General features: G+C 40.5%; 1 protein-coding gene across 1 annotated transcript in view; it reads left to right on the top strand.

The window, feature by feature from the left end:
• Positions 1-18,396, top strand: part of LOC115764253 — a 102,711-nt gene that overhangs the window by 65,313 nt on the left and 19,002 nt on the right. The window contains exons 3-6 of the mRNA XM_030707171.1: positions 5,880-6,182; positions 6,366-6,853; positions 11,496-11,940; positions 12,030-12,325. Of these exons, the coding sequence (XP_030563031.1) occupies positions 5,923-6,182; positions 6,366-6,853; positions 11,496-11,940; positions 12,030-12,325 (1,489 nt within the window). The 5' untranslated portion in view covers positions 5,880-5,922. The remainder of the gene's footprint in view (positions 1-5,879; positions 6,183-6,365; positions 6,854-11,495; positions 11,941-12,029; positions 12,326-18,396) is intronic.

The following is an 18,396-nucleotide window of genomic DNA, read 5'->3' on the forward strand; positions in this document are numbered from 1 at the left end:
AACGCTGAAAACCATTATACCCTCTTATTAATTTTCTATGGGTTCAGACTATAATCAAAATAAAAAAAATAAAACAGAAAAAAAATGAGGCCGAACGCAGAGGACTGGGGACAGAAGACAAAGCCAATGACAACACACAATAAGAATGTATAATTGGAAATGGGAATATTCCTCACACAGTGAAAACAACAATAAAGTTGCCCAAAAATAAATACATTGCAATGCATGCAAAACGGGTTGGCTTTCAATAACTGTGATTTCTTTTAAATAAACAAATTCTCAGTTGTGAATCTAAGGAATTCGATGAGATGAAATGAAACAAATTCAGATTTAAATGATACTGTCGCAAATTTGACAGAATGTAAAGGGAAAGCTGAAACAACTTTGAAACAATTTATCAATATGGCAAAGGTAAAGCAGAAATTAGCTAAAAGGTATCACAACAAAGTATAAAAAGCAATGTGAATGATGATATGACACAAAATGCATGGCGCAAAATGGACGCTAAATAAAAAAAATATGAATGATTAATCAAACGTTATGCCATAGTCAGAAAATTATAGATTTACTGGAACAATTTAAGGTATACTTTAATATTTAAAGCTTTAAAATTCCCCAACATCTGTGTGCCAAATACGTAAGTCCACATTCTCATATGCAACCGAAACCTTTTGCCAGTGAATGGCTATTCGAAACAAGTGGCGAAGCGAATGCACTTCGAATCGAAAGTTTTGAAGTGCACGCGCCCCAACAACAACATCAGCAACAACAACAAAAACAACAACAACAAAAAAACAAAGTTACGCTCTTTAATTGCTGTTCGGTCCAAAGTTTAACGCAACAGTTTCTGTTGCTGTTGCAAAGGCAGTAGAAGAAAAAAAGTGTGGCCAGGCCTCGGCACAACAAGTAGCACTCGCTCAAATGATCCAAAATGAACGGACGAGGCCCGGACAGGGGCTGGGGCTGGGGCTGGGGCTGGGGCTGGGGCTGGGGCTGGGCTGGGCTGGGCTGGGTCTGGGCTGGATCTGGGGCTTGGCGTGGCATGCCGCGGCGTTTGGCGCTGAAATGATTAAAGCTGGCTACGCCCAGCAGCCGCGCCCTCCACCCCGCTCCAGTACTTGCAATCAGACAGACACAAATGGATGCGGCAACCGCAGAGCCACACGGCCGAACGGCCGTAGAGACTTTGGCCAATATTTCAAACACGCGTCGAACGCATTTCCGTGCGGAAAACGGTTACAGCGGAAATGCAACTTTGGCCGTTGTTCAAGCATAACTGTTGTTTATGTTTGCGCACAGACACACACACACACACACACACTACCTCGGCAGAGGCAGTGAAACATGGCAATGGATACCGCTGGTTGGTTATCAACAAAAGTGCGACCCGTCCTGAGACACGGACGCAGCTGTGTGCCGCCAGCATAAAATCGTTGCTCACTTTTTATATACTCTTGCAAAGGTATTTTAATTTTGTCATGTAATATGTAGACGACAGCTTTAACACTACAAAGTATTTTTATTCTCGTAAAACTGTGTTGTTGTAAGATTCCCGATCGAGCCACGTTATCTCCCTTGCGAACTATCGATGAACCAACATTTTATTTCAAAGTATTTCGATCAAACACACCTGCTTCGAATAAGCCTAGAGATGAGATTAAAATATCTCAGACCATATATTCCATGCGTCTGGCAGAGCATTTAGTATTCAGTGCATCTATTTTGTCTTTGTTTTTTGCAATTTTGGGTCGACAGCAGATACAGTTACAAAGCCGGTTACAGGCCCGCTTACAGACCCAGTTAACCATTACGCTACCAGTTAGTTTTGGCCCATTGCTGGCCAGACGAGACGGCTTATATGTTTTTTTCTTGCCCCTCTTTGGAATTGCAATTTTTGACAGCAATTTTCTTGCCGTTGACAAAAGCCTCACGCAGTAAATTGAGATGGATGAAAGCCAACAGACAGACAGACAGACAGACAGATAGACGGGCCAGTTGGAAGTGAGCTCGTCTCTGACTGAGCCAATAAGCTCACTTGGTTTAAGGCAACGGAGACCCTTAAAAACGACCAAAAAAAAAAGTAAAATAAAATAATTGTTCAAGTAAAATGAAAGCCAACTAAAAGGCATTGCTGTTGGCCGGTTGCAGTATTTTGTGGACTGCTTAATTGGTTTGTCCTGGCAAAAGACGAGAAACTGAATATGAAATCCTGAATACGGCTAGCCAGCCAGCTGTTTCCTTTGGGTCAAGGAGACTTACAACTGCGCGGAAACAAGCAGCAAGAAAAAGAGAAAGAAGCGAGTAATAAAAAGTTTGCATCCCACATGGGGGGAACTATTAAATAATATTGCAATAGCTTTTAAGAGTATTTTCATATCCTATAAATAAGCATGGGTGCAAGCCAAAATAATGTTATCGCTGATTTGGTTCACGGCTCGAACCAGTTTCATGCGTAAGGTATTATTTGAGAACCTGCTTTTCATAGAAAAGAGAAAGAAGCGAGTAATAAAATCACACATGGAGATAAATTGCAATAGCTTTTAAAAGTACTTTAAATGAAAGTACTTTAAATGGACTGCAAAATATGTAGATGAAATAGGTTTTTATTGTGAGTTGGCTGCAATCCCAAAAACCAGTTGAACCAGTTCCTTGCTTAGTGTTCGATTCATGAACCTTGTTTTGCCTAAGTTTCGGTTCAAACCTAGGCTTATCATATATTTCCCAAGCTCTAATGCAACAATTTAATTTAAAATACAAATTGCGCTCGATCTACAGGAAATATTTAATAAAAATTTAATTTTTTCAGAAATTTGGATCTACCAAATATGTATAATTAGATAAATGTAATGGTTGGCGCTTCAGTTATTTTTCCTTTCTAGCTGAGTCCACAATAAGGTTAGGCTTAGGTTTAGATTTTTTGGGTGGTATTCCTGGGCTTGTAGTGAACAATTAATTGGATTTCCGAGTTCAAACCTGCTTGGATAAAAAATCCGTTTGCAAATTTTGGATATCGTTCTGTTATTGACAAAGTAATGGGTGGAGGGGCATTGATTTGGGGCTTACATGTCGAAATAGTATTTGTCATATACAATTCTCTGTAAATGAATTGACCCTAGACTTATTCTGAATATCGAGTCATAAATATTACATTTACAAATCAATAACAGAGAAATCGATATTTCTTAAAACCAGACCTTAAAAGTCTCTGATTTGTGGTAAATGTCTTGTTGTTGTCACGAACCCAATAATCGAAAATCTGTGCGATTAACTTAACCGTTAATTGTGCAGAAAGTATTTCGCAGTTGGTTACACCTGAGTGACATGTCCCTAATGCTTTTCACACGTTGTTAAAATTTGTATTTACGTGCGTGTGTGTTTTTGTGTGTGTGTTTGGTATTGATAGGATTTGCCTACGTCCTTTGAGTTTCAATCGAGCTTACTGCGAGTCATTAAGGGACATTAAACAAGACGCCACGCCCACACACCAAGCTCAGCAACAGAAGCCAGTTTTGGCCACTTTATGGTTTTGGCTTAAACGGTGCAGACATTTTCATTAATTTGCACAATTTAATGATTTTCATTAAATTGTAATTACCCGAAATTAATCGCTTTGGCAATTGGCAAACCAATTGATGAGGCGGAGCCTGCTGAGGAGTTTGCGAAGGTCGCTTTGGTGCCTAAGCGGCTTATAGCTATTGCTTTGCCCGGAACCTATTCAGCATAGACATCATTTTAGCTCAGCCTCACTCTTCCACTCTTACTCTCTCTGTCTGTGTCTAGTTGCCTCTTGCTTTGTCTCTTTCTCTCTTGGCAGCCTTAAACCGTGCTGATAAGGAAAACTTACCGAATCGATTCAATTGCATTGTTTGTGTTTGTCGACTGATTGAAATGCATGTGAGCGTGGAAGTTGTTTAGTTTTCATTAGAAAACGCATTTCGAAAATCCATTGGCAGGCAATTAGAGCAGAGAAAGGCGATGAAAAATAAAAGAAACGCAACTGCTGATTAGCCTCCAGCTATAAAAGCGCAAATGAATGCAAAGAAATGCAAAAACGAAACAAGGACAACAAAAAAACTGTTGTCTTTATCATGTCGAACATCAAATACCCTTGCAGAATGGACAGCCTTGCGATACATTTCCATAGTTAGAAACACAACGATGTCAATTTTTACGTTCTCGATAAGATATTGGGCGTAAAATGAAGTGTATAAAGTGTGTATGAAATACCATATATGCTGAAGATTCTCTTTCAATCCTTAGAAGACTTAGCTAATAACTCCAGACTTGCACACATCTAGCCACTTGCTTAAAACTTGTACATGTTGTGAATTACAGCAAGGTAAGCATAACCAGACCCTAAACTATTGTTATGCTTTATGTTATATAAGATTATAATTTATCATATGTATGTTTGGTGAGAGACATCTTTAAGCCACCACACATTTTGCGACAAAATTATAATACTCTTTTGGAAGAGTATTAAAAGGCAAACGAAAATGCAAATAAAGCAGCCAAATGTCAGGTGCAAGTGTGTAGAAGGCTGGCCAGCAAGGGCGTGCGAGTCTTGGCAATTAAGAACGCCTCTGAGCGGCAGCTGCCACTGAGTTGCTTAAGTGTGCGTTGCATATTTTAAGCTGCCGCCGCCTCCGGCCCCCCGCATCCCAAGTCCTACACGCAGCCCTCTGCCACACCCCAAGCAATGGAGCAGATGGTGCTGTTGCATCGGCAAAGCCGGTCAAAAGGCCGTCAAGGGTCGTGCCAAGTAACAATTTGCAACAACAAGTTGCAACAATGGCAATAATTCAGTTCAAGTGCACAAATGTGTTGCACATTTCGCATGCAGCTGCAAGGTAAATGTTTGGGCGCACTGCTGGGGCTTGGTCAGGTGCGAATATTGCCACAGGGCTGACAGCTCGGACAGCGCGAAGGTCTTTTCATTTCAAGAGGTTTTTCGAGTTTTTCGCAAACGACAGAGAGAAAGCAAGAAACATAGATAGGACTAAGTGCAAATCAACTCGAACTGCGAGCAAGAGCAAGCAACAGATTAACACAATAAAACTCAAATGGAATAAACATTTCAAATGGGGCCAATTGAATAAATATAAGAATAAGAATTAAGTTTTTTGCGCGAATGCTCTCTTTAAGTTACCCTGTATAATAGTGGCTGTGGCTATACAATACCTTGAAGGTCTATCGAAATGGCAACGCATAGCATATATAGCATATGCCATTGAAGAAGATGAAGCAAAGAGGCATATTGACTGGATAATCTATTCAACTGGGAACTCTTGTTGAGTACCCAATTTGATAATTCCAAATAAGTTGACGGTCACTCTCCAAATATTTGTTACTTTCAGTAAAACATGGCCACACACTTTTTACAGTGGTTCGGCTCATGAATCAAAGCAGTTCCCCATCTTATGCTACAGTTCCTAAACCTCGTTTTCCAAATTTGTCAACACAGTTTTGGGTTCGAACTTTTGATAGGCAAATTTCTTTCTGTAGGATTACTCAATTTAAAGTAATTCAATTAATATATTTCATATTATGATTCGGCTCAGATTAATTTTCGTCTATTGACGATCAACTTTTAAATTAAAGCTGATTCTTCCTGACTTTAAATAATTTTGCACATTTTGCATTCCTGAATTCCGTAATTCGTTTTTAAAAAATTCTTAAAATGAGTAAATTATTTTAAATTTTTAAATTCTGGAAATAAAAGTAATTTCTGTCGTTCTGTTTTTACTCTGGTCGAGTGTCGACAACGTATCTTAGAATATTGTAACATTGCTGGAATTTCTACCATTTACTCAGATAATTTAAGCAAGTTGTTGGAAATATTTAATATATATCACCTTGTCTTCAACAATTGATTACAGCTAACCGAACGCCTGGAGCAAATACCCGCACCACAAATGCAAAATGAATTCGGACCAAACAATGCAGATGCCATCTGGGCCGCCGCCTCCCTCGCAGAGAGTTACATGCGGCGAGTTCAGCGGAGACAGGGAGAGCTATGGGGCTGCCGCGAGTCTGGGATACGGCGGCATACCGACATCGTCCACCAGCAGTTACGGTTCGTTTGGCGTTCTCTCCAGCTTATCCAGCGGTGGGACAGGTACGCCCACGTTGCCGCTGCTGTTGTCCACGCCGCCATCGACAAGCACGTTTAAGACAACGCCGATTTCAATGCCAACATCGACGCCTTCGCCATCATCATTGATTCCGATCCCGATGTCGACGCCCGCGCCCTCCCCTCTGATCCCCATGACGAATCCGACAACGACAACCACACCGCCGCCGTCGACGCTGCTGCCCATGTCGATGTCCATGTCGCTGACGACGCCAACCCAGTTGCCGACACAGCTGCTGCCAATGCCAACGCTGGAGGACATTGAAGTAGCTACACAGCAGCAGCCGTCGGCGCCGCCACAGTCGCAGCCAACCGGCATACTCAAGTACCCAACAGCATCGAGCATTGGCTACGTCAGCGAACTGTTGGCGCCGCCAGCTCCAGCCCTGGGCAGCAGCGCCAGCAGCTCCATCAACAGCAACTGCGGCACACTGAAGAGCAACGCCAAGCTGCTGCCGCTTCAACTAGTCGCCAATACGGCCCCCACACGCAAGGAGCCGCCATCGAGCGCGCCCACAGCGCAATCACAGCAGCAGCAGCGCCAGCGGCGGCAGGGCTGGTGCGCCTGCTTCGGGTCCGGGCCGAGTGCATTGGAGGCCAAAACGCCGCACGGCTACGGCTCCAAGAACAAGAAACGCAAACAAACGGCCCAAACTGTTTGGTCTGCCCTTCTCACAAATCTAGGCATTTGCATGCTCCTTTTGGCCTACACATTGCTGGGTAAGTGTTCATATGCAACATTCCACTCATTTTCCGTGTATACAGGTGAAAAGCTGGGTATACAAAACTGATGAAAAACGGTTTAATTTGCGGTCCCATTTAATTAATTGCTTTTGGAAAAAAAACAACACAACACGTCCTACTTTGACTTTCACATTTCCACCTATATTCCTTTCATTTTCACATTTCCACCCATATTCAATGATTGTTTTAGCACTCACTCAATATAAATTCCCAACTGTAAGCCGCTTAGCTATGAAAATGGTTCATAATTTTTGAGAAATATTGCACAATTCCTAGAAGTAGACAAAAAATACAAAAGAGTTTATAGTAAATATATAATAGTAAAATAGTTTTCTTGAACGCATATTAAGAGAAATTTTAATATGAACAATGTTTAATTGAACTTAAAAATCGTTTATTTCATTTAAGCATTACAGTAAAAGCGTAATTAAGACAATTTTAATGAGTTCAGCTCAGTCGTAAAGTGTCGCTGGCATTTCGAATCTAGAGTGGATGTGCTCATTAAAATTGGACGGCTTCTGTGGAGCTTAGCTTGATTAATTGTTAGCACATAGCAACTATCAGTTGTACAAACATTGTTGTTTTTATACCCTTAAAAGCAGTATTCCAAATTTGTCACGAAATGTGTAACGCATAGAAGGAGACAACTCTGACACGATAAAGTGTATATAATATTGATCAGTACGAACAACTTTTGTCTGTTTCTATACTAATTCCTTAGTCTCAATACTATCTTTATGAAACATTGAAAACAGAACATATGTATAATCGGAATTGTTAATCCCATAGCTTCATAGAAACAGTCGGTCGCATTTAAATTTCATACAAGAACAAACTTTTTATTTTTTTTTTATATTATTAAGCTCCTATTGGAGCAATCGAGTAAAAATAAAGCTTTCGTATAAAAGGATTCTAAGCCGCAAGGGTATTTAGGTATCGGCGTGTCGGCGTACGGTTCTTAGATTTTATTTATTTTTTTTTTTTTTTCTGTTTCTGGGTTTCCCTTATGTTGACTAATTAACGCAGCATTTGCCGTCATTTCCTCTTTTGAGCATTTAGTTAGCTGTTTTGCCCTGACTGCGGGCCGCTGACTTTTTGCGGCTGCTGTGTGTCAGCTACAGATACAACTCGTATCTTAACAGTTGTAACTACAGATACCTAATGTATCCTGTCACAATTTCGACGTTTAAATTGACAACAACAACAAATATGTGATGATGAATTTAATTAATCATTTTGCCAGCCGCATATGAATGAAACAAAACACCAAAATGGCGTCGGCCGCGAGACTTGCCACACGGCCGAAACTTATCCGGCAACTGGCAACTGTGTGGCATCATCTACTTTCTGTCGTCTCTGTCATGTTCGCCAGCCATGATGTACTCGCATTAGAAACCAAAGACGGCTGCGCGAACATAACGACTACGGAAGTGACAGGCTGCGAGACAAAGTGACAAAACAGGCAGCATGCAAAAGGCAGGCAACACATGCGCCACATCAAAATACTTTAAACAAATCGAAGCGTCTACGCTTTAGAGATGCCACCTGAATGTGTTACTTGTCACGGGTAACGAATCACAACATTTGGTACAGGGCTCGAACCAACTTGGCTTGTGAACCTGATTTTTCTCTACTTAGAAGTCAGGTTCTTGTGTGAGACTTAATTTGTCAAATATTTTCAAAATTCTTATGTAACAATAAAATTTTTGATATACAGCCGCCCGCTATACTGAAAGTATATGAAGTCGTAAACATATATTTCCATATGCAAGCTGCGGGATAAATTTGATATCTACCCATAATTTGCACCCTTTAAGTGCAATGGTAGAACTTCCTCAAATGTTTTTTTCTTACACAAAAGTTTTTTAGAAAAAGAACAAAGCAGTTCACTTCCAATTTCGGCTTTGTCGTTTTTAAGTTTACGTTTTTTTTTTTAGTTTTCGTTTCGAACCGGTTTTAAGCCTTAATTTCATAATTTCCAAACAAATCAGAGGCTTTTACCATCATCTAAAACTGAAACCTGTTCAAACTAAGTAGACCTTTGATCATTACACGCAATACTTGTGTTGCCACCCTGTCTAGTACTGCAAATACGAATATCAAATACCACTTAAAGCATACTCATACAAATATGTAACTAGAATTTGAGAAAATACCATGTAATTACTTTTGTTGTCCAATTAGGCAGATGTTTCTTTAGGATTAATATAGAGCATAGAGTAGAATATTATAAAGGGAACTTAAGCTAAAGTTGGTATTGAAAACTTCTACACCTAATTGAAATATTTGTAAAGCTGTTGTCGTATTTACAGTCTGTACGGTTTTCCTAAAGAACATTGTCTTAATTCTCACTTTTGCTCATCTCCAGCACGCATGTGTGTACGTGTGTGTGTGTGTATGTGTGCGTGTGTATGTGTGCGTGTGTGTGTGTGCATGTGTGTGTGTGTGTGTGTGTGTGTGTGTGTGTGTGTGTGTGTGTGTGTGTGTGTGTGTGTGTGTGTGTGTGTGGTGTGTGTGTGTGTGTGTGTGTGTGTGTGTGTGTGTGTGTGTGTGTGTGTGTGTGTGTGTGTGTGTGTGTGTGTTTGTTTGTTTGTTTGTTGTGCGTGCGCGTGTGTGCGGCTGTATGTGACAGCTGCGCAAAAACTTAGCCGTGTTGCCTTGTTAAAGGAAATCATCAAATGACACAAACAATTATTTAACTTTCTCTAGGCCCCGGTGCGTGAGTTTGTGACGTCAGCGCACGCCCATGACAGCTCCCCAGTGCGTGTGTGTGCCTGCTCTTTTGTGTGTGCTTATGCATATGTATGTATGGGTTTGTATGTGCTCCATTTTGCGTGCATTTTAACGCTTCAACAAAAGTTTCAAGTTGGCCAAGCACAGCAACAATTGCTGCTGCCGCGCTTCTCTCTGCTGCCGGACAGCCAGCAATTCACAGTCCTCCCACACGCTCATGTATTATTTTTAACTTTGACATGTGTTGGCTTTTGCCGACGACATCGACTCATCATACCCCATAATATGATTTGCAGCCCAAAAAGAACAAAATTCGTTAAAGTTACGGCAAATGTTACAGAAAAACTTTTCCATAAACTTGACAAATGCCGCTTCGGTGACACATGTTTGCTTATGTGTGTATGTATGTGTGTACATTAGTTGATCAGCATAGACATTAAATGACTGACAAGGCTTCAGCTTAGGAATTTACACAGAATATACACAGGCTTAACATACATCATGTCAACGAACTAAATGTGACCCATTGCCCTTATGGACCCGCATTCCTAAAGGCATGCCATTCGACCACAGTGGCCTATGAGAAGCCTTAAAAATGTTTGTGTTATAACAATTTCAGCTTAATTCGGAAAAGAATTTGTTGTCGATTTTTAACCAATACCAATTTCATAGTTAAAGCTATCAGAGAGAACTGAAGTCAAGCAATAGCCGCATTTAAATACGGAAAAAGTAAGCAAAAAGCCAAAGCAGAAGCGAGAAGCTAAGGCAGAAGCGATAAGTTATAGGGGCAGCTAAGAGAGCTTAGCGAGAATATGTATATACTCTTGATCAGTATCAACAACCGAGTCGATATAGCCATGCCCGTCTGTCCGTCCGTTGGTCTGTTTCTATGCGAACTAATCTCTCAGCTTTAAAGCTATTATCATACAAATTTACAGAAGACTCTCTTTCTGTTGCACGCAGTTTTACTATGCGTCTCATATGCACACAAAATTCTATTAACATCGTATTACTATATCATATAGCTGCCATAGGAATGATCAGTCAAAAATGAAATTCAAGTACTTTTTGTTGTTCAAGATATCTTAACCATACTCGGCATTAACTATTCACTCAGCGCTTCTTGGGCAAATCATGAGCATTATGAAGAGGTTAGGTCTACAAGGGTATTAAATCTTCGGCGTGCCGAAGATAGCCCTTCTCTCTCGCTTAAACAATAAATTGAATTATCCAGGTTGAGTTCAAATTTTGTGGAAAGTTGTTTTTTGAGGCGTGTTTTAGCGATTGCGAAGTAATCGAGGTACCTTTCAGGGGAATAGGAATTCAATGTAGCTCTTCTAAGTGCGGGAAAAGTGTGTTATAAAGCTCTATGTTATACATTATGTGTACTACGAGTAGGAAAATCTTAGTAAAAGCAACTAATGCTAACTTAAACTAGCTAAACAACATGACAACATTGATATTAGCACTTATACTAGACTGACTTCTATAGAAGCCCATTGAAGCATGTAAATACAGTTTACCAAGATATTCAGCACAAAGTCCCTGAACGAATAGATTGAATGGGTAACAGGCAAAATAAAAAATGAAACACAACTGCAGTGCGGAGCTAGACATAAAAGTGGTCTATTTAACAGCTGATGATTGCTGTGCATGACTCTTGGCCAGTTTGGTGGGCCAATGGCTAAACCAAAAGCCCCAACTGACCCCAAGCGATCCGTTGGAGCGCTCTGACAAAACAAATGAGTTGCCGTCGCTTATTTGGAGGCCAACACTTTGGCATTGTTGTGTTGTTGTTGTTGTTGTTGGTATGTGTGTGTATGTGTGTGTGTCAAGTCTCATGAGCCTAATGCTGTTTGTTGTACTTTGTTGCTCTTGTTTGCAGGCTCCTTCATATTCCTAACCATCGAGAATGAGGACTCGGCGCTGCTTCATCAACAGCATACGCTGGCATCCACCAAGCGCAACATGGCCGGCAATAGCCACAGCAACACCAATGGGAACGGCAATGGCATCTATCAACAGCAAAGGTCGCCACAGACGCAGCCACAACAGCAGCGGCAGCAGCAAGGGCAACAGCAAGGACCTCACACGGACAATGACACGATGGCCGCTGCAATTGCCCAGGGCCAGGATCTGGGGCATGAGCGTAGCGTCTATGGGCAGGCATCGAATGACTTTGTTTATGGATTAGATGACTCCGACATGGAAGCGGGGCAGGCACAGTTTGCCTTATCGCCGGATACTTATGATGTACGACAGCGCACCATTGAGAATATCTGGGACATAACCGTGTCCCTAAACATACTATACAAGGAGAATTGGACAAAGTAAGGCAGCACGTCCCCCTCTCTATCTCCATCCCTCTATCGCACCTAAATTTCTCTAACTTCTTACTTCTCTTTTCACACACTCACAGATTAGCCGCACTTGAAATTGCCAAGTTTCAAGACCAATTAATCAAGAGACTGAACGAGGATGTTATGCTGCAATTATCACACGACGATGTGGCTGGCGGACATTCGGTTGCTGGCGGTGCTGCTGGTGGTGCTGGTTCAGCTGGTGGTTCAGCCAACAATCCGGCCACGGAAGCTGTTCTTCTGCACACACACTTTCATCATCATCGTCTTGCCGGCGGTGGCGTGGGTGGACCACCACATGAATGGAATTTCGCCAAAGCGTTTTTGTATTCGCTGACCGTTTTGACCACAATTGGTAAGTGCCCAGTGACCAGTGACCAGTGCTTAGCACATGTGTGACAGACAGAGAGGCAGAGACTGCGGTACAGTGAACTAGACAGGGTGGGAGAGATGGCGAGAGAGGGTATGGACAGTGGGCGCCAGTGCGAGTTGGCTGCATTGTGCCATGGCTGCCATGACTGTGGGCCATAAATTTTATATTCCACCAAACGGAAATTTGCTTTACTTCAGTGGCGAGCATCAAATGAACTTCGTGCACTCGATTTTAGATAGCGCCGCAATAGGGTCTACGACCCATTCACCTTTTGACTCCACCACAAAACCAGCTTCACTAAATGATCGATGAGCAGGCGTAATGAACTCTTGCGCTTTGACATTCAAGTTCAATTAGCCAAATGAAAAAGCGAAGCAAAAAAAATTGAGGTAGCATAGCGAAGGGCGCGTAGCGCAAAGTACACCGACGCGTTAAGAAAGGCGTATAAAAACGTAGCGAAGTAAATAAGTAGTGGTGAAAGAAGCGCAGCTCATCATAAGATTTAGTGGAAAGCTTAAAGAGAAATGTAGCAAAAACCCTTAGGAGAAGCGAAGGGAGAAGCTAATCAAGATTAGCGACAACTTAAGCGAAAAACCTGACTAGAAAAGTAGCGAGAAGTATAGCAAGACAGAGAGCGCGAAGCTGAACAAGAAGGTTAACGAGAAGCGAAGCGAGAAACATAATGAAATGTGTATCGAAAGCGTAGCGAAAGGCATATCGAGAAACATAACCAAAAATATAGCCAAAACCCAAGATATAAACAAGGAGAGAAGCTTAGCGAGAAGCTTTGCGAGAAACAAAGTGAGAAGTGTAGCGACAAGATAAATAAATAGCTTAGAGAGCTGCATAATAAGAAGCTAGGCAATACTAGGCTAGGACGGTAATCGAGAAGAGGGAGAAATTAAGTGAGAAGCGTAGCGAGAAGTTCAGCATACATACTAATTAATCGAGAAGGGTAGCGAGAAGGCTGTCGGGAAACATAGCAAGTAGGTAGCTTAGTGAGTAGCAGAGAAGCTAATCAAACCTCGTACCGACATCTTAGGCGAAGGTCTGCGCGAGAAGCGTAGATTAGGCGAGAAGCTTATCATTTAACATAGGTCAAGGAAGAGTAAAACAAGAATCGGAGCGAGAAGCGTACCGTAGCAAAAAGCGTAGCAAAAAATGAAGCTAAAAGCATAGCGAGAAGCAAAGTGAAAAGCTCAGCGTGAAGACAAATCGAAAAGCTTAGCACGAAATGAAGCAGAAAAAAAAACAAAAATCGAACATTGGAAAAGATCAAAAAAAACAAAGGGACGCAGAATAATTTTGTAGCAATGATTTTCGGTGTCAGAATTGGCACGAGAAATGAAGCAAAAGCAAAACTCTTAGGCTGAAGCAATAAATTCGTTGCCCAGTTAGAGAGGTAGATAAAATGTCAAATAAAGAGAGAAAGGGCCAAAGAGAGCGAGAGAGAGAGAGTTACCTCCGATACAAGTCTCTAGGGTCTATTTATTTATGCAGGCTTATTACAAACAATATAAATGAACACAACATAGTGAATAAAGTGAAGACAAATACACAAGTTACATACTGTTTGCTTAGCTACACATTCGATACTCAACGAAATAAATTTGGTATACATATCATTAATATATAATAATGTGGCACAGTCCCCAAACTTAAATCATGGTGTTCAATAATTAACAACAGCTTAAAGACAATTATCCACTGGAGATGCTATTTTATGCCAAGCCAATTGACCAATTGTCTTTATTTCTGTTGAAAAATTGAAAATTTGATAAAGGGCAATATGTGCTCACGCACATATGTGTGTGTGCGTGTGTGTGTCCAATTGCCCCGCATGTCTGTAAAAACTTTAAAATCTGAACAATTTCGACGAATCCTGTTATATGTATGTGACTTATCAGAGATGCTCATCTGTCATTTGTGTGCTCATGTGAGAAGAATATCTTTCAATTGGCATTGTCAAGGCGCTTCCACACACGCCCACAAACAAACCCACCTCAATTTAAAATGTGTGTGTATGTGTGTGTGCGTGTGTGTGTGTGTGCGGGGGAAATATGTAAGCAGCCTGTACTGCCAGAGTTTTGCAGTTGTCAGTATTCCCATGGGCTGTCAAGTGCTGGCGTTTGCGCTTTTCTTTTGCTTTTTTGTATTTTTTTTTGTTTTTGTTGCCTGGTAATTTTGTAGGTTCACCCACAAAAAACAAGCCGAAAGTCAAATATTGATAGAGCAAAACAACAAACGAAGCTATTTGCTTAGCCCGAATGGCCAAAACACACACACACACACACACAGACAGCTTGAGCTGGCATGAGACGCATAGACACGACTTTCCACTTGTGAAAATGCTATAAAATAAAATTTGCAAAAATTTTCTGCTGATCTTGGCAGTTCATGCAAAGGGGCCGACAAGCAAATACACCCTGCCCAACCCACCCAAAAGCCCATAAGCGCCCGACCAATCCCAATCCCAATCCGAATCCCAGACCCAATTCCCCTGCCCCCAAAACCGCCCACTGCATAAAATACTCCACATTGTGCGTTGCTAAAGGAAGAAGGGGGCAGAGGGGTTGGTGCAGCATACGGCGCCTTTTCGGAGGCGTACAGTTCGCAGTGCGGGTCGCATTGTCAGTTTGCAATTGTGTTAGTCAGCAGGCTGCTGGGACATTTGTATTAACATGACTTCCTGCCTGCCAGCCGGCTTATTATTATTATTATTATTATTGTTTTGCGGCTGCCAATGGACACGCTGACCCTACTAGCGCTAGCTGCTAACATTGTTCTTAGACGAACGCCTACAAAAACTTTGTATGCGAGCACCCAACAATATGATTATTATTATTATTGGCCAGCCCTCCACTAAGCCACTAGCCAGGACTGCAGTGTCCCAGGCACAGTTCCGCCTAGAGATGGTCGATGGCCCCATTTTAGGGATTTTAATTTTATATACATTTTCATTTAAAAATTGTAGATTTACAATATTAAAAAGTAATAACAAGTACATATATTCAATATTATAAAATAATAGTTAGCCTTTCGACATATTTGCAATATTAAAAAATTATCAAATATAAATATAAAATATTAAATGCAATAGTTAGGCTATCGAGACATTTGATTCACAGTTCACTTAATTCTCAATTGAACTTTGCATTACATTTTTTAAATAAATTTAGTAGAATAATTTAGTCAATAGAGTTCAATATTTTAATTCGGCATCTGTTCTTAAATAACGACGTTTACCTCGTGCGTATTTCTGTAAAACTAAAAATATGATTTTGCAACAAGTTTTTCATTTATTTTTCAAAAGAAAATTTACATTCCTCATAGCTAAAGGCTCAATTATTCTATGCCTCATTATAAGCACACATCTCTAATCATATTTTATTTTCTATTATCTTCTATTTTTCATGCAACATTAAGATTTCAGTTTAATACAAATGTAAAAACAAACATCATGAATATATAATCCGCTCTCAAAGCAACTGAACCGTCAGAATTGATGCTAGTATGCGAATATTTCTCGATGCTTTATTTTCACATATTCTTATTTTAATATTTTCATGAATATGATTTACAACATCCTAAATTGTAAGTTTTCTCGCACCAATTTGATGTGTCTTTAAAAACTTACAAATTCAAAATGAGTTCAAAATGTTTGATTTTGCGCAATTAAATTAAATTAAATCACAATTATCTGAACACAAAGCTTGGGGATCGAAGGTCTGTAAAGGCAAATCGCAAATGATTTTGCAATAATGCATAAACGCATGCTGGCATTTTGGGCTGCTTTGCATCTCTCTGGAGTTGGCGCAAATTAGACAAACACAATTTCTATATCAAATAGTTAGATAAAGACACGGATCTGATGCAAAGGACTTTAATCAATTTATCTACAGTTTGAAAGTCACAATGTAATATATAACAGAGTATTGGACAGTCGTTAGATTCGAACTGCAGTTTTTTTTATTTCAAGATCGTGACACGTTTGAATGCTGCACAAGCGCCCATTTCTAGTTCCATCCAAGGAACAATTCCTATATCCCTATATATTTATACATACACATAAAAACATGTTTATGTATGTATACGACAGTGTGTGTATGTGTGTGTGTGTGTGTTCATGTACATCTCGCTATGATTGTCTTGGGCATAAATGGGAATTTATAGGCGGTTTGCTGCCTCTGTCCCGATTTGGCTCCTTCTCGGGCTCTGCCACCGACTCCGGCACTGGCGCAATAAATAGCCAGACCCGGCAATCCCTGGACAGCAATAAGACAAGTAATTTAGTTGCAAAATAATTTTAAATTTCATTTTCCATTTTCACAGCACTCACTATCATCAATTGCGCATCTTGCGCGGGCCATGGGTGTGGATGTGGGTGTGGGTGTTGTTTCTAGCTGGAAAATGCGCCCAGCCGATTGCCTTTTATGCGATGCCATTTCCTGCTTTATGGCTAGCATGTGGACTTCATACTCCACCCAGGCATCGATATCAGCATATTAACAAATTGTACGTTTTATTGGGACTTGGGCGTAGTTCTGAACAACTTAAGAGCCCAGCCATGCATTTATTTATTTACAAATTTATAGCAAACTAGCAGAAAACATATTTTTTTATCTTCCATCTGCACGGGAGCTCGATCCCTAAACTATGTGTGCCTCGTCGCCAGCCCTTGCATACACATATGACATCATAAGACAAACTATTTTTTATATATACTTAGTTATCGCAGCCATATTGGGAAAGTTTTAGCCTTAGCTAGCCTGAACCTTTGTCTGGCACACATGTATATGCAACATATCAATAACTGAACTAATGCCCAAATCCCAAGTTTGTTAGTTTGAACCAAACAAACTTTGGTTTAAAAACAGGATTCTGGCTTCACTGTGCATTAATTCGCTTCAAAACTCGGGCTGCAGTCCTAGCAAATGTGCGATAGTTGTGAAATTCGCATATTTAACAGTAAAACTCTAATCGAAATGGTAAATTAAGCTACATTTTCACTAAGACTATGTTATCCAATTGCTCTATATAAGTAAAACATTTTGAGATTAGGTCTGAATTCTTTTAGGAAACTTGTAGACTTAGAAATGAACAAACTTGTCATTTCCAGTTCTATTTTGTGAAAAGCCAAGGCTGAAGCTTTCAAATAAAATGGTTTTAGCTCTTATTTTATAGTAAACGAGAAAAGTAAACTATCGATATTTATCGATAAGTTTTTAACCTTAAATATATACATTTTTTTACCATTTCTAAAACATATTTAGTCAGATTTAAGGGAGGTATATGCCAAATTTCATCTTCCTTAGTTACAGCCAAAAAACGGCGCCTTACTATCGATTTATCGACAAGTTCTTAAATTTACATATAGTTTCACGCACATTCATTATACCATTTCCAAAACATTTTTAGATAGAATTTGAATAGATATATGGCAAATATCTGAGCATAGTCCACACAATTTTAAATGAAAGTTATCAAGCTTCGACCTTTAATAATATTTTACCCACGTCCACTTTCGCTGTTCCACGCCCAAGAGCATAGAAGTTTCTAGTCTTCGTTTTCGATTATGTTCAATTGCAATTTTAAATATTGTCCGATAAAAGAACATTTATATGCTTATGCGCTGAAAATAAGCCTGGCAGACCTTTGACTGATTGATTGATTGGGAGGCACACGCCCATTATCGGCGTCCAAATAATGCATTAAACTGGGCAACCCGCTGACACACGCGCACAGCTCTTAATATGTGCGTGTGTGCGTGTCTAAATATTGAAATCTTTCAATATCTTTCAATAAAATATGTAGATGCTTCAATCAGCCCCCCACTTGCCGACAAATTGACAGCGCGCCAGCTGAGTTTTACAGCTTTGGCTTTGGTTTCGGGTCAATGCCAATATTATTAGCCTCAGTCAGCGCCCGGAACCCCACTAACCTACACAGATGAGCGCCACAGCACCCACCATAAACACACACACACACACACAGATACACACACACACATCGAGTGGGGTCCTGAGACTGTCGTCTGCTTTCTGACACATTTG

This window comes from Drosophila novamexicana, unplaced genomic scaffold, assembly GCF_003285875.2.
Source record: "Drosophila novamexicana strain 15010-1031.04,08,12 unplaced genomic scaffold, DnovRS2.1 tig00000820-arrow-pilon, whole genome shotgun sequence".
NCBI classification, from domain to species: domain Eukaryota; kingdom Metazoa; phylum Arthropoda; class Insecta; order Diptera; family Drosophilidae; genus Drosophila; species Drosophila novamexicana.